Consider the following 18,225-nt stretch of genomic DNA (forward strand, 5'->3'; position numbering starts at 1 on the left):
GATTGATAAGAATCCCATAAGTAGTGCATGAGATTAAGCGCGGATAAAAGCGGCGGGATAATAATAATAATAATAATAAATAAACGGATCAATAACAATAAATCACCCGACTTCGTTCGGGGTGACTTAATAATAATAATAAGAAACGAAGCAAAAAAATTGGGGGACATAATTATTCTGTTAAAACGATTTATTTAACTGGTATAAGTATTTCTCAAGTAGTCAGTGTCATTCGGTTAATCTCGTGTTCTTAATACCGGACTTGTATAAACATGGTTATCAGCTAGACTTCTTTCAGGATCATATACATATAAAATCAAAAGTAAAAATATTCACAAGACAAAACTGAGTTCTTTTTAAGGTTTATTTCCAAAACAGATCTTATAGCAATGAAGAAACATACATTCACAATAGGTCAGAAATAAGCAGAATCATGAAAATTACAGTTGATGTAAGCATGTTATTTATAGTTGATGTAAGCATGTTATTTATAGTTGATGTAAGCATGTTGTTTATAGTTGATGTAAGCATGTTGTTTATAGTTGATGTTAGCATGTTATTTATAGTTGATGTAAGTATGTTGTTTATAGTTGATGTACTCATGTTATTTATAGTTGATGTAAGCATGTTGTTTATTGTTGATGTAAGCATGTTGTTGATAGTTGATGTAAGCATGTTGTTTATAGTTGATTTACTCATGGTGTTTATAGTTGATGCAAGCATGTTATTTATAGTTGATGTAAGCGTGTTGTTTATAGTTGATGTAAGCATGTTGTTTATAGTCGATGTAAGCATGTTGTTTATAGTTGATGCAAGCATGTTGTTTATAGTTGCTGTAAGCATGTTGTTTATAGTTGATGTTAGCATGTTATTTATAGTTGATGTAAGTATGTTGTTTATAGTTGATGTACTTATGTTGTTTTTAGTTGATGTAAGCATGTTGTTTATAGTTCATGTAAGCATGTTGTTTATAGTTGATGCAAGCATGTTGTTCATAGTTGATGTAAGCATTTTGTTGATAGTTGATGTAAGGTTGTTGTTTAAAGTTGATGGGAACATGTTGTTTTTAGTTGATGTAAGCATGTTATTTATAGTGCATGGTGTTTATAGTTGATGTAAGCATGTTGTTTATACTTGATGTAAGCATGTTGTTTATAGTTGATATAAGCATGTTGTTTATAGTTGATTTACTCATGGTGTTTTTAGTTGATGCAAGCATGTTATTTATAGTTGATGTAAGCGTGTTGTTTATAGTTGATGTAAGCATGTTTTTTATAGTTGATTTACTCATGGTGTTTTTAGTTGATGCAAGCATGTTATTTATAGTTGATGTAAGCGTGTTGTTTATAGTTGATGTAAGCATGTTAGCATGTTATTTATAGTTGATGTAAGTATGTTGTTTATAGTTGATGTAAGGTTGTTGTTTAAAGTTGATGGGAACATGTTGTTTATAGTTGATGTAAGCATGGTGTTTATAGTTGATGTAAGCATGTTATTTATAGTTGATGTAAGCGTGTTGTTTATAGTTGATGTAAGCATGTTTTTTATAGTTGATTTACTCATGGTGTTTATAGTTGATGCAGGCATGTTATTTATAGTTGATGTAATCATGTTGTTTATAGTTGATGTAAGCATTTTGTTTATAGTTGATGTAAGCATGTTATTTAAAGTTGGTGTAAGGATGTTGTTTAAAGTTGATGCAAGCATGTTGTCTATAGTTGATGTAAGCATGTTGTTTATTGTTGATGTAAGCATGTTGTTGATAGTTGATGTAAGCATGTTGTTTATAGATGATGTAAGCATGTTGTTTATAGTTGATGTAAGTATGTTGTTTATAGTTGATGTACTTATGTTGTTTTTAGTTGATGTAAGCATGTTATTTATAGTGCATGGTGTTTATAGTTGATGTAAGCATGTTATTTATAGTAGGTGTAAGCATATTGTTTATAGTTGATGTAAGCATGTTGTATATAGTTGATGTAAGCATGTTGTTTATGGTTGATGTAAGCATGTTGTTTATAGTTTATGTAAGCATGTTGTTTATAGTTGATGTAAACATGTTGTTTATAGTTGATGTAAGCATGGTGTTTATAGTTGATGTAAGCATGTTGTCTATAGCCGATGTAAGCATGCTCTTTATAGTTAAATGTAAGCATGTTGTTTAAAGTTGATGAAAGCATGTTGTTTATAGTTGATGTAAGTATGTTGTTTATAGTTGTTGTACTTATGTTGTTTATAGTTGATGTAAGCATGTTATTTATAGTGCATGGTGTTTATAGTTGATGTAAGCATGTTATTTATAGTAGGTGTAAGCATATTGTTTATAGTTGATGTAAGCATGTTGTATATAGTCGATGTAAGCATGTTGTTTATAGTTGATATACTTATGTTGTTTATAGTTGATGTAAGCATGGTGTTTATAGTTGATGTAAGCATGTTGTATATAGTCGATGTAAGCATGTTGTTTATAGTTGACGTAAGCATGTTGTTTATAGTTGATGTAGGCATGTTATTTATAGTTGATGTAAGCACTATGTTTATAGTTGATGTAAGCATGTTATTTATAGTTGATGTAAGCGTGTTGTTTATAGTTGATGTAAGCATGTTGTATATAGTCGATGTAAGCATGTTGTTTATAGTTGATGCAAGCATGTTGTTTATAGTTTATGTAAGCATGTTGTTTATAGTTGATGCAAGCATGTTGTTCATAGTTGATGTAAGCATTTTGTTGATAGTTGATGTAAGGTTGTTGTTTAAAGTTGATGGGAACATGTTGTTTTTAGTTGATGTAAGCATGTTGTTTATAGTTCATGTAAGCATGTTGTTTATAGTTGATGCAAGCATGTTGTTCATAGTTGATGTAAGCATTTTGTTGATAGTTGATTTAAGGTTGTTGTTTAAAGTTGATGGGAACATGTTGTTTTTAGTTGATGTAAGCATGTTGTTTATAGTCGATGTAAGCATGTTGTTTATAGTTGATATAAGCATGTTGTTTATAGTTGATGTAAACATGTTGTTTATAGTTGATGTAAGCATGGTGTTTATAGTTGATGTAAGCATGTTATTTAAAGTTGGTGTAAGGATGTTGTTTAAAGTTGATGCAAGCATGTTATTTATAGTTGATGTAAGCGTGTTGTTTATAGTTGATGTAAGCATGTTGTATATAGTCGATGTAAGCATGTTGTTTATAGTTGACGTAAGCATGTTGTTTATAGTTGATGTAAGCATGTTGTTTATAGTTGATGTAAGCATGTTGTTCATAGCTGATGTAAGCATGTTGTTTATAGTTAAATGGAAGCATGTTGTTTAAAGTTGATGTAAGCATGTTGTTTAAATTTGATGTAAGCATGTTGTTTATAGTTGATGCAAGCATGTTGTTTATAGTTGATGTAAGCATTTTGTTGATAGTTGATTTAAGGTTGTTGTTTAAAGTTGATGGGAACATGTTGTTTATAGTTGATGTAAGCATGTTGTTTATACTTGATGTAAGCATGTTGTTTATAGTTGATGTAAGGTTGTTGTTTTATAGTTGATGGGAACATGTTGTTTAAAGTTGATGTAAGCATGTTGTTTATAGTTGATGTAAGCATGTTATTTATAGTTGATGTAAGCATGTTGTTTATACTTGATGTAAGCATGTTGTTTATAGTTGATGTAAGCATGTTGTTTATAGCTGATGTAAGCATGTTTTTTTTGTTGTTGATGTAATTAAGCATGTTGTTTATAATAGATGTATTTATGTTCTTTGCAGTTGATGTAAGCATGTAGTTTATAGTTGATGTAAGCATGTTGTTTATAGTTGATGTAAGCATGTTGTTTATAGTTGATGTACTTATGTTATTTATAGTTGATGTAAGCATGTTATTTATAGTTGATGTAAGCATGTTGTTTATACTTGATGTAAGCAGGTTGTTTTTAGTTGATGTAAGCATGTTGTTTATAGTTGATGTACTTATGTTATTTATAGTTGATGTAAGCATGTTATTTATAGTTGATGTAAGCATTTTATTTATAGCTGATGTAAGCATGTTGTTTACAGTTGATGTGAGCATGTTGTTTATAGTTCATGAAAGCATGTTTTTTATAGTTGATGTAAGCATGTTATTTAAGGTTGATGTACTCATGTTGTTTATAGTTGATGTAAGCATGTTATTTAAGGTTGATGTAATCATGTTGTTTATAGTTGATGTAAGCATGTTATTTATAGTTGATGTAAGCATAATGTTTATAGTTGATGTAAGCATGTTATTTATAGTTGATGTAAGCATGTTGTTTATAGTTGATGTAAGCATGTTATTTATAATTGATATAAGCATGTTGATTATACTTGATGAAAGCATGTTGTTTATACTTGATGTAAGCATGTTTTTTATAGTTGAAATAACCACATTTTTTTTAAAGTTGAAATAACTATGTTTTTTATAGTTGATGTTAGCATGTTGTTTATATCTATTGTAAACATTTTTTTTATTTGATGTAAACACGTTGTTTACAATTGGCTTAATGATGGTTTGAACAAATGAAGTAAGCATGTTGTTTTCAGTTGGTATAAACACGTTGTTAACTGTGATGAGTACCTGAGGAGTTTGATGCGCACGTCACCATTCAATTTCGTTTTTTATCTGGACTAAAACCTTTTGCCGTTCAACAAATTATTATCATCTTAGACGTCATCTGTCACGATCCTTTTAAAGTTACTTTTACATATTGTTAAGTGATGTCCAGTACTGTTTTGACCTTCTGTTATACTGCCATCAATATGTTTGCTGGTTGTGATATAAGCTGCACTGATTTATGGCGCCCGATAATATTCCTATCCTAAGGATTCTGGCCTGTTAATGTAATCAGTCCAGTTAAATATTTTTATCAAATATTGATTTTTAAATGTTAGGGTTTTAGGTGGAAAGCAAATTTTGTATACATAAAGAAAATAAAGTACTTCGTTTCACAAATTATATAAAAAAAAATTATTTTCATTTATGGAATTATATATCATATTATTATATACCTTACCACCCGTGTATAGTGCAAATGAAATCCACATATGTACTAAAGTGAAACGCTGGAGCAAAGCTGACCTGCAACAGTCCAAAACCTATTGGGCAATGCTACCCAACGGGCAATACTATCCAAAGATAGTACTAAAACCAAACCGGCAATACTAGCCCATGATTGTATTCCACGATAGGGCAATATTACCAAACAATTTGCTAAAATCATACGGCGATGTTAGCTCACAATAGTAATGCAATTATGAGGCAGTACCAGCTGACAATAGTACTTAAATTAGAGGGCAAAACTGCATCGGGTAATGTAAGCCCGTAACAGAATTGGAACCACATAGCATTGCTAGACTATTAATATGCTTAAATCACTGGCAAAAGCTGACCATCAATAGTGCTAACACAACATGGCAAAGCTGGTCTACAATATCATTAATAAGATTCATCAGTTTGGAAATATGTGATATAAAAGTATTATTTTTTACATAAACAATGCACGTATTAAACGTGTCGCAACGTTTCAAAACCGACGGATCCCTTTGTCAAGCTATGACTGAGTGAGATATTTGTGTTATTCACTCGACCCGAGACATTTCGCCTAGTGATAAGGAGCGTATACGCACTGCATCCGATACGTTACAGGTAGGGTGTAGATCACGAAAATCAGGAAGATCAAGAAAAGAACCGAACCATACAATTCTTGGACACGCTCATCGTCCTCAAAGAAAACGGCATAATCAAACTATAAGTGTACCGAAAACCGTCACACACTGATCAATATCTGGCTTTCAATTCCCACCATCCACTACACCAAAAGCTTGGAGTCGTACGTACACTCAGTGACATATGCAACAACATCATCACAGAGGAGACAGAGAAGAACAGCACAGAAAAGAAGCACTCACCCTTTGTGGCTACCCTGACTGGTCAAAAGAAAAGATAGAAAATAGAAAACCGAGACAGAAGAAAAGTCATGAGAGCCAAACGCAAAGGCTAGGTCAATGAGACCACTGACAACTCTCAGACAGTATTTGGTGTAAACCAAAGACAAGACTGACATATTAGACAAAACAGGAGTTGTATATCAAATTCCATGCAAAAATTGTCAGCAGTCATGTATAGGTGAAACTGGAAGGAAATTTGGTACACGTCTGAAGGAATATCAAAACGACGTAGAGAAAATGAGCAACATCACATTCACCAGATCCACACGAAAAACATCCGCCAACCAGTACACTGAATCGACATTAACACAGTATGCTAACATTCAAAATCACATCGTCGATTGGGACAATGCCAAGATAATTGAAAGGGAACAACACACAAAAACGAGACAAATCAAAGAAGCAATCAAAATCAGGAAAACTCAGACATGAACAGAGACGAGGGAGGACACCAGCTGAGTCATCTGTATGATCTGAAACTGACATAACAGAGGAGGGGCGAGATCTACACCCTACCTGTAACATATCTGATGCAGTGTATATATGCTACCTATCGATAGGCGAAATGTCTCGGGTCGCGTGACATGAAAAATATACAATTTCGTCACATCATTGTACAGGTCAATAACACAAATCGCTCACTCAGTCATAGCTTGACAAAGGGACCAGTCGGTCTTGAAACGTTGTGACACGTTAAATACGTACATTGTTTGTGTAAAAAGTAAAACTTTGATATCTGGTCTACAATAGCCCAAATCCACAGGAAATGCTCGTCCACAACAGTGCTTACACATCAGGGCAAAGCTAGACAAAAGTAGTACAGAAATCACAGGCTAAAGCTAGCCAAAGGTAGTACAGAAACCACAGGACAAAGCTAGCCAATATTAGTACAGACACCACAGGACATAGCTGGCCCACAATAGTGCTACATATGTAATACATCAGGACAAAGCTAGCCCACAGTAGTATAGAAACCACAGGTCAAAGCTAGCCAATAGTAGTACAGAAACCACAGGACAAAGCTGGCCAACAATAGTGCTTACACATCAGGACAAAGTTGGCCAACAATAGTGCTAACACACCAGGACAAAGCTAGCCCACAGAAGTATAGAAACCGCGAACAAAGCTTGCCTACAGTAGAATAGAAACTACAGGACGAAGCTGGCCCACATTCGCCTAGCAACTACAGGACAAAGCTGGTTCACTACAATTCTAACACAACAGAGCAAAGCTGGTCCACATCAGTGCTTACATAACAGGACAAAGCTGGTACACAACAATGCTAACATAACAGGGAAAAGCTCGCACACAGTATTTTAAAAACCAAAGGACAAAGCTGGCCTACAACAGTGCTTACACAACAGGACAAATCTGGCCCTATATAGTGCTAACACAACGGGACAAAGCTGACTCACTATCGTGCTAACACAACAGGACAAAGCTAGCCCACAGTAATATAGCAATCACAGGACAAATCTGGCCCAACTACAGTGCTAACACAACAGGACAAAGTTGGCACACAGTAGTATCGAAACCACAGGGCCAAGCTGGCCTATAGTAGTGTAGAAACCACAGGACAAAGCTAGCCCACTACAGTGCTAACAAAACAGGGCAAAGCTGACCCTCAACTGTGCTTACATAATAGGACAAAGTTGGTCCACAACAGTGTTAACACAACAGGGCAAAGCTGGCATACAGTAGTATAGAAACCACAGGTCAAAGCTAGCCAATAGTAGTACAGAAACCCCATGACAAAGCTGGCCACCAGCCGTTCTAACATAACAAGGCAAAGCTTTCCCACAACAGTGCTAACAACAGGGCAAAGCTAGCACACAATAGTGGTAAGACTACAAACGGCAAGAGAGATGCGTCAGTCAGAACAGACTGCAGGCCCGATGTTGTATGATATTTCTACAGCTTAACAGAATATATTACTATCTATGAAACTATTATGTATGCCTTCTCCTGATGACTTCACACCTATGACTGAATTGCAAAATATCTATCTCCATTACTGACAAAGGGAAATTATACTTTTGAAATTACCTATATCCGTTATCAAATATATTTCAGATTGAAATAATCTTCTCTATTGCAGCATGTTGAATGAGGATATTCAATCCTATAGATCAAATTTTGATTTCAGGTATGAAGCTTGCACTTTATATCTTCCAACTATTACCCGAAGGGAATCATTTCCCTTAATCGATACATGCTGAGTATTTCTAGTTTTATTGCATACTCTAGAAATATGTTTTTATTACTTTATTTATTTCATTTCATTATCAAATATTACTGAAACATCCTATTAATACACCACATATGTGGGGCCTCTTTATTGTCTTATCTGGAATAAGGTACCGATGCATTGTCGACGTGACGTAATTTAATTGTCATCATGTGATCAGGAAGTAGCATCTCCCCAATACTGTACAAAAAGATTGACTTTTCTCTCAATTTTGAACCACAATTTTTGTAAAATCGTCACTAAAGTTGCAATTACAAAATTAGACATTCAAAGAATTTACGCAGGAGAATGTTGATACATAAACCAATATATGTCCTATTCAGTATATATACATAAGATGGATAGCATTCTGCATTGCAGCAAGCTAACGTAATATTTGTTGATTTTTTTGACACGATGTCAGCTTCCGCTACTTTCTGGCAGTAGATAATCTTCCGCTAAGTGAGCAAAATGGTAACTTAAGACGACATGTGTCCTGCAGGCAGGACTCAACAGCAGAGGCCCATGTCCTACAGACAGGACCCCAAATCAAAAACACATTTCCTGCACTCTTCATCGGGGACATGTGTCCTACAAACAGAAACCAGACCAGGGGCACGTGTCCTAAAGACAGAACTCAAGATAGAGATAATACTATAACGTTTCCAATAGGCAAGACCCCAGATCAAAGACACGCGTCCTGCAGGCAGGACTCCACAACGGAGGCACGTGTCCTGCAGTCAGGACTCCACAACGGAGGCACGTGTCCTACAGTCAGGACTCCACAATGGTGGCACGTGTCCTACAGACAGAACTCCACAACGGAGGCACGTGTCCTGCAGTCAAGACTCAACAACGGAGGCACGTGTCCTAAAGTCAGGACTCCACAATGGTGGCACGTGTCTTACAGACAGAACTACAGACTGGAGGCACGTTTTCTGTAGAAAGAACTACATATAAGAGGCCTTATTGAATAAACAGGACTACAGGTTTGAGGCACGTTTTCTGTAGAAAGAATTACATATCAGAGGCCTTATTCAATAGACAGAACTACAGGTTTGAGGCACGTTTTCTGTAGAAAGATCTACATATCAGAGGCCTTATTCAATAGACAGGACTACAGGTTTGAGGCACGTTTTCTGTAGAAAGAACTACATATCAGAGACCTTATTCAATAAACAGGACATCAGTTTTGAGGCACGTTTTCTGTAGAAAGAACTACATATCAGAGGCCTTATTCAATAAACAGGACTACAGGTTTGAGGCACGTTTTCTGGAGAAAGAACTACATATCAGAGGCCTTATTCAATAAACAGAACTACATGTTTGGGCCACGTTTTCTGTAGAAAGAACTACATATCAGAAGCCTTATTCAATAGACAGAACTACAGGTTTGAGGGACGTTTTCTGTAGAAAGAACTACATATCAGAGGCCTTATTCAATAGACAGGACTACAGGTTTGAGGCACGTTTTCTGTAGAAAGAACTACATATCAGAGGCCTTATTCAATAGACAGAACTACATGTTTGGGGCACGTTTTCTGTAGAAAGAACTACATATCAGAGGCCTTATTCAATAGACAGAACTACAGATCGGAGGGATCTATCCAACAGGCAGGACTGTCCATCGGAGACACGTGTCTTTTACACGGTAACCAGATCGGAGACACGTGTCTTTTACACGGTAACCAGCTCTGAGACACGTGTCTTTTACACGGTAACCAGATCGGAGACATGTGTCTTTTACACGGTAACCAGATCGGAGACACGTGTCTTTTACACGGTAACCAGATCGGAGTCACCTTCCTTAAAAGGAATATCGCCTTGTGGGCTGGTCTTACAGGCAGGACTCCAGATCAGAGGCACGTGTCCCATAGTCAGGATTCCAGATTGGAGACATGTGTTCTGCGGACAGAATTCCAGACCGGAGGCAATTTTTTGGCAGACAGAATTTCAGATTGGAGGCACGTGTTCTATAGACAGAAAATTCGTGATCGAAGGCAGTGTTCTGCAGAAAGAATTACAGATCGGAGATTTGTGTTATACAGACAGGAATCTGCAATGGATGCAAAAGTTCTACGAACAAGACTCCAGATTGGAGGCATATGTTTCAGAAAGAAACTAGAGATCGAATGCGCGTTTCGTGCTCACGTAGAATTGCGAGGAAATCGTTCATCATCGCGTGGTAATAATAAAATAACATCACGTACAAATGCATATGACATCGTATTTTATGCAGACAGAGAAAGAGAATGTACAGGTCAGCTGCTCCATTTTGCCTTTTAATCATTGATATTTCAACTATTGGGCCTAATTATGGAAGAAAAATCGTCATCAAGTATGTATCGACGTGGATAGACGCTGCATATTTTACCAATCAGATTGTGCTCTGTGACGTCGCCGAATCAGGAATTTGATTTGTATTTGACATGTCGCAAAAAAGAAAAGAAAACTCGTGTTCATCTCCGGTGAAAGTAAAATGTGTATAATAGATCCTTATTATGAGAGACATTCTCTTATAGCACCAGGCCAAAAGTAACATTAAAAAATGCAGTTACATCTGGCTAAATGTGTTGGCTGTCTACTTAAAATACCTTATCAAATAATGTATTCATATACAAATTTGTTGTGACTATAAAATACGTTTTATTCCACTTAATTGAGTTTTATTGGAATGAATTTGTTTTTAAGTAAATAATATAAACTTCGTTCTTTTAGTTCTACCTGCTTTACATGTAAATAGTATAATGACAAATCCAAAAGGATCTGGAAACAATACTTATTTATATCAATACATTCCCTGGCATTCTTTAGTGGTCTCCTGTAAAAAGCATTTGTTTGTTTTGTTTAAAAATTACAGGGCCCGTTGTCATGTCAACACTGTTAAACACGTCAAAGTTAGTAATGCATACGCTGTAAGTGTTCGTGTGTGTGACACGAATGCAAAATGTTGCCGAAATGTCACTTATTCATTGCATTTGGATTTCTTCATTGTACAACTTACACCTACAACCATGTATATATACATATGATCAGACTGTACGTTTCTCGTTAGTGGACGTATTTCCTACGCCGCCAACCGACAGCACACTGTATTGGCGTACAGTCTTGCTGCTGTTGTTGTGATGTAGAGAGTTCATAGTGTACTGGGAATTGAGTCGGCCTTCGTGTTGGGGGACGCTCCTCTTGTGACAGCACACCAGTAGTCTAAGGAAGCCGTATTTGAATCTCTTGTTCATCCAGAAATATATGACTGGATTACAGCAGGCGTGAGCGAGGGCAAGCCAGAGAATGAAGTTCCAGAGCAGGTGCGAGTTCGGGACGGTGTCGTAGATGGTGGGATCAAGATCACTGTAGAGTTGAAGGGTGTGGAGTGGCAGCCAACACAGGGCGTACAGTAAAACCACCACGATCATCATCTTCACCATCTGTAAACAAAATATCGGATTTACACACAGTTTTCGTAGTCAATTGACATCGTAAGATCACTTTCAGCAAAGAATGTCATTTAATGAACTATTATTGGCAAGTCATAATCGGTATATCATTTGTTTTGTCAATGATTGCAAAACAATATTTATGTTTTATGAAAAGTTCTTTTTACACAACCAATGAGATTTTCTATGTGACGTTTCGATGGCTAGTGCGATATGTACACTGTCTCCTTCATCAGACAAATGACCAATGAAGCGTATGCACACAAAGAAGTAAAATGTGTGTGAGCTTTCCGCACAATCGATGTCTGTACTACGAGATCAATATTTATGTTACCATTACTATTACTACTATTGATTTTCATCATTACTATTAAACCACTTTGAGCATTTGCCATCACTGGTAAATCGCTATTAGGTTTTGTCGTTTCTAGTAAAACCTTTCTTTTTATTGTCAGTACTACATGTAGTAAGCCGTTCTTAGTTCTTGCCATTCATAGCAAACCGCTATGAGTTTTGTGATTTCTATTAAACCACTATTATTCGTTGCTTCAACTTGTAAACCACTTTTAGAATTTGCTGTTTCATTAGTTTTTGTATTTTCTATAACTAGTGAACCACGTTTAAGTTTTGCTATTTCTAGAAAACCATTTTATTGTTTGCTCTAACTTTTGAACTACTATGATATTTTGGGATTTTTAGTGAACTACTTTTGATTTTTGTTATTACCAGTAAACCACTATAAGTCTTTGCTATTACTAGTTCATAGTTCGTGTTGATATCATTGGCAAATCAATACCGTTTGTAACTACTGGTATTTAATTTTATTTTTGTTAATACTTGTTATTCACCATAAGTTTTCTCATTATAAATAAATCAGTATTGTTGGTTTTTTTCTTTTCAAATAATTGAAATGAGATATCACGAGAATGTAATTACCACGATATCAGCGTTAAGCGCTAAGCTTAATATCCCTTCACTCTGTAAAAAGCAACAATACAATATGATATTTTTTAGGAACGTACAAATTAGTACATCCGACCTACAGTTGAAGAGGGGAACTCCACACGAAAAACGTCAAACTTCAGCATGCCGCTTCAAAGCAGAGAGCATCGTTACTCAATAAACAACATAGAATATACGGCCCGTACTACGAGATTAACAAACAAACTGGGGCTAAAGTCACCGGGAACTCGTTTATCTTCTGGTGGATGTAGACTGATACAGAGTATTCTCAGTGGTGCTCTTTTATAAACGCTTTACGTGTCAGTGTTTAATATTGGATCACATCTATTAATCAGGATGAGAATGAACATGCTGTACAAACACTATCAGGGGACTCAATATGATATCCTCAAAGCGCTAAATTAAATACTGGGGAAACCTATATAATTTGTACTTGTATAAGAGGACCAAGCTAGTGCAAATCGTGGGGCCGAACGAAAAGCAGCGGGCGAGCAGAAACATGAGATACTCGTAACATTCAAACAGTAATCAGGCATTTTCTTCAAAACTATGTTTGGATTAAGAAGAACTGAAAATTACGACATCCCAATATATACAGTGAGACACCAAACGCCATTTAAGAACAGAATCTGCTGGCAGCCAAAAATAAGATGTTTAAAGCAACGATAAACCGCCTTAAGTGTATTTTTTAGATTTAGAGAGAACTCTTAAGACTGTCCTTTAGATATTTATATATAAGTGCATTTATTCAAACATTCAATTTCTTAGAAGCATTATGTAATTTTGTTTGTTTGCATTTTTTTTGTATGATTTCTCTTCATTAAAAACATCAATACAGATATGTTATAAAAGGTAACCAACATATTTGTGTAAGATTTTCTAAATATTGGGTTTCTTGAATGAAAGTCATTAACATTATCTTCTTTAATCAAATTAATATTCATGTGCATAAACAAACTTCATGCAAATTTGAAAATCGAAAGTGTTTTAGTTGCCTAATGAAAAAAACCGTATTTGTAACAGAAAAGTCGATAGTAAGCTATACATTTCATTTTTTAATTGAAATGAATATATTATATATTTATCGCTTTTCATTGTTTCAAATATTCAGGTTTGAAAATATTGCTGGCTGCTTATTTTGCAGAAGAATGAAAGTATATTGTCTTGAGAAATTTGTACTTTAACGTGCACAAAATTAAATCACTCCCAAAAATCTATTGCCCCAAAGCATCACATGGAGCCTGTTTCTGATCTTCCTTTCCTACTCATTGTTTTTTTTTATTTTTCTCCCCCTATAACCTACCTTTCGTTTGGAGGAGGCCAGACGTTCGTCCCGCTGCCTGACAGCTTCCCCGGGTGTTCGCCGTATCCAGATAATTATGGCTATACGGGTGTACGTGAAGGCGAGGACGACCAGGGGGATGCCGTACTGTAGAGTCATTATTAGCAGGCTATACACCGACCTCTGAGACTCGTTGGACCAATGCTCCAGACAATGCTCTTTGTTGCTGTAACATGCATGGCTGTCTGTAGCATTCTCCGTATCAGGGATACGTAATCCCGCACTAATTGCAGTAGGAATCGGCATGGCAAAGGCTAGTAGCCACACAGTAAGCAGCGTCAATGCCACCCCTCTGTAGGAGAGTTTGGGACGTAACGGATGTAAGATAGCTATATACCTATCAACACTCATAGCGACCAAAGTAAAAGCACTAGCAAATACCACCACAATCTCTATGTATGCAACAAACGGGCACAGAAATGCTGCGAAAGGCCAGTATCTGAATATCAAGTTGACCATCAGTGAAAATGGAATACCTGTAAATGCTTTAGCAATGTCTGCTATTGCTAAGTTCACCAGGAAGAAGTTTGTTATTGTTCTTAATTGCCTTTCCGAAAAGATCAGGTAGCAGACGATACCGTTGCCTGTCACGTCAACTACAATGACCATACCGTACAAGAAAATGAGCACCCACTCTGCCGGGCCCAAATCAGCAATACAAACATCGTCCCCGGTCCGTAGTGAGGGGAATCCAAAGGTAGTTGTCTCCGCTGAAGTCCGATTGCTGACGGACGAGTTGACAAGGTAACGATCCACTACCATCGTTGGAAAATTCGTGGAATCTGCAACAGAATTCAGAAAGATGTACAGAGTCTTGAATAATAACCGGTTTTGCCTCGCATGTTTGATGAAAATGTGTTAATTGCAGCAATTGGAGAATATGAATGCAACCGCATCAGACTCCAACAGCTTAAAACAAACATGCGTCATACGATGTCGATTGTTCTGATGGCGTGAAAAACATATATTATATAATATTGTAGGCAATGTCGGCCGAGACTGATCAAGTGGTGTTCATACTCTCTGTAAAGTACACCGAGTTAAAATACAATTGATCGTACTTTATAGGTAAGATGATATCATATAGCTATTTCCTAAATGGATGTACAAGCATATACACCTACTTCATTTTGTTCTGCCAATAATATTCTGAAATGTTTCATCGAGTTGTTTTGGCTAACCAAATACTGTTGCTCGAAGTCGAAAAAGCGTTGTTCTGAACTGTGAAATTATTCGAAATTGTTATAGTAAGTAAGTATATGTTTCATCGTTGCGAAATGGTTGAGATGTGCACTAAGCAATCTGCTAGTCAATTTAAGTTAATACCGAACAGAATTGGTTTGGTTTGGTTTGGTTTTATTTTATTTTGATTAACAGCTAAGGTCATTTAAGGACGTGCCTCCATGTGTGTTGTGTATAAGTATATACATGTGTGTTGTGTAAGCGTGTAGGTATGTATGTGTGCTGGAGGCAGGGTATGTTGGTATAATTGCCTCCTTGTAACAGCGCGGATCTGATGGCAACTTTATAGCACTATCTCACAGAAATACCAAAGAGCGTTGGGGTTTTCTAGACGATGCAATGACTGGTACATGTCACCAGTAACCAACCCAGTTCTTTCGTTCAGGCTAATTAATATGTGATGTGTGACATCGTTACGCTTTTACCATTTTAATCAAAATATTGTGAAAAGGTGTAAAAAAAAAAAACACCCATTAGGGTGGTGAATTCAATGACTGGTCACCAGTTTGATAAATCGTACTTCCCACTCGATTGTAACATATATATAATGTGTAAATATAACATATCGTAGTGTTAAGTTGTACGTCAATCATGCTGTTTGAAGCGATACAAATCCTTGACTGTTATTGACGCCGAAAAAAGGAAAATGAATGTTCTAGTTGAGTTCAGACCATTAACTGTAAACAAACAATTAAGCTGTAGCACTACTCTCTTGTTTCGACATTAACACATGAATTCATATCCAGTAAAATGATCGTATGTCGACATGAAATGGCGTTTCCGCACTGGAAAGCTGTCTTTTGCAGATGTTTGGACTATCGAGGCATTCCTGGGAAATAAAAGGCTGTCCTAGTACCTTATGTGTTACCGAAATTAATAGCAGTATAGGGGGTTAACTAGGTGTTAATATTGTAACGAGCAAGATAGAAACAACGCTACGCTAGCCCAACGTGTCGTATAGTCGGGCATATTCTCCGTCCAACATTCTATACCAATAATCTAACAAATGTTACAAGTGACTGTTTTCCAATCAGTAATCACTTGAGTTTTTCCAAACACTCTGACAGTCATGTCGTGACGTTCAATTCAAATTTTAATCGATATTCCTGAATGGTTTTCGATTGACGTTTTGCTTATCGCCATGCGGAAACGGTTACAACAGAAAACACGATCTTATTCAAATGAAAGTTTTTTTTTATTTGGTAAAACAATAACACATTTATTTTAATTTACATCAAATAAAATATCATGGTGTATTTATACAGCTAAAATGTAATCAGATATATTCTCACACAATACCGGGACTTAAGCAGACTAGTACAGTTACAACTGGCATAGAACAATGTAAAAGTGACCTCTTACATATAAGCACATAAAGCCAACGTATATCATTCTGATGCAAGTCTTATCCCTGTCATACTATCGGTAATATTTATAATTACGGATATCTTGGTCATTAACATTTTCTAAGAAAAACACAAACGATTCCTCCAGGGGAGATGTTTACAAGTATCACCTTCTTCACTATTCGTTTTGTGGATCAAAAATTCCTTAAGAACTGCTGTTCAAGGATAACTGCGAGGTTAAGTTTCTTTCATTGATTCTCCATGACGGCAAATTAAAGGTTCCTTCCTCAAATCTCTATGACTGCGGGGTTAAGTTTTACTCATCGTTCTACAATGACTGAATGATTAAGTTTCTTTCGACTCTCGACTTTGTACAAGAAACCTTCCTTGTTCGGTTTTCCGTGACTTGGCGGTGCTTTTTCCGTACGAGTGCCAGTTGAAGGCCTTTTTGTCGTTCCTCTATTACTGCGGGGTACTGCTCGTATACGGCCGCGCGTCCCTGACGGCATCCATGCTCTACCTTCGCTGAACATTGTGTTACGACGTGTTACTTTCTCTTGGGGGTATTATTTTTCCTAAATCTTGCACATTACCAAACTCGATAATGTCCTTAATATATATAGTCGCTGAGTAAATTTTACTAAGATTTAATTACATGCCATGATATTTTAGAGATTGTTCCCTTGTTTATTTCTATCACCGAAGAGATCATTATTTTCGGTTAAGTTCTTTTATTGGTCCAATCACCAAGGTGAAAAAAAATACAGATTATGGCTTGCACGTGAATTAAATAATCGTACTCCCGGACAGCTAAATTGTTTCTACTGTAGGAGATATACTAAACAAGGTACTTTAGAAGTTCTACATTGCCTGTTCCTTATACTTCTGGTTTGTGATGATTTTTTCAGTTCATGATATACATGATACAAGACAAAGCTTCCCTCGTCGATTTCTCCATCATCTGTCTGTAACAGACTAGATTCTTTAAAACTAGGGATTAGGGAATCTAATTGTTTTCGGCGTTTTGTAGTATACGAGAATGCTGACATGGATTGTTGAGACACTATACACAGCCTTGATACACGTTCACTCAGTGCATCAAATTACACCCAATGCAATAGGCTGTAATCGGCTCCGAATCAAACAAAAAGGATTGTGCCTGGTTCCTTTAATTCCAGTTATAATAGCCGTTTGGTTACATTATTGATGAGAGTTTGTCGTTACATTCTATGTTTTGTGAGGCAATCAGCTCAGCTTAATAGCATCTCGGATGTTTAGGTAACCTCGTTTGCATATAAAGAACCTCATCGCTCATCCTATATATCTTCCATGTCGTCTTTGTCTCAATGCATCCATATGGTCATGTTTTTCGTTGATTATTTAAACTAAAGTGGCATTCATTTAAATATAAAATTACCCACAAATGCCACACTCACTGATGTAATTAAATATAGCAAACCAAGCATACAGACAGGAAACGATCAAATTAACGGTTAGTTTATTGGATCAATGCCATAAAACAACAGGAAATGCTACAGGCGATTTGTAAAGTAACCGCTGAATTACAAAATACCGTAACTAATGTACCTAAGGAGTACCATTTATATATAAACGTAACTAAGGAGTCCAATATATATATATATAAACGTAACTACGAGTACAATATATACACACACATAACCTAGGGATTACAGAAAATATATAAATAGGATTTTAAGAGT

At 36.1% G+C, this 18,225-nt stretch overlaps 1 protein-coding gene across 1 annotated transcript; it reads right to left on the minus strand.

Moving 5' to 3' along the window:
• Positions 1-11,206: 11,206 nt before the first annotated feature.
• On the minus strand, positions 11,207-14,678 carry LOC110453886 (RYamide receptor-like). The gene is made up of 2 exons (XM_021503091.1): positions 13,878-14,678; positions 11,207-11,602 (listed from the first exon to the last, which is right to left on the minus strand). The coding sequence occupies exons 1-2, from the start codon at positions 14,676-14,678 to the stop codon at positions 11,207-11,209; spliced, it is 1,197 nt and encodes a 398-aa protein (XP_021358766.1).
• Between the last annotated feature and the right edge of the window lie 3,547 nt (positions 14,679-18,225).

The sequence above is a fragment of the Mizuhopecten yessoensis genome, unplaced genomic scaffold, assembly GCF_002113885.1.
Source record: "Mizuhopecten yessoensis strain PY_sf001 unplaced genomic scaffold, ASM211388v2 scaffold7539, whole genome shotgun sequence".
NCBI lineage: Eukaryota > Metazoa > Mollusca > Bivalvia > Pectinida > Pectinidae > Mizuhopecten > Mizuhopecten yessoensis.

What these genes read in the sequence shown, in the direction of transcription:
- LOC110453886 (XM_021503091.1), bottom strand. Translation starts at nt 14,678, where the DNA reads ATGGTAGTGGATCGTTACCTTGTCAACTCGTCCGTCAGCAATCGGACT. An exon ending in TGGCCTCCTCCAAACGAAAG is followed by an intron (nt 11,603 to 13,877) that starts GTAGGTTATAGG and finishes TTTTGTTTACAG; the next exon opens with ATGGTGAAGATGATGATCGT.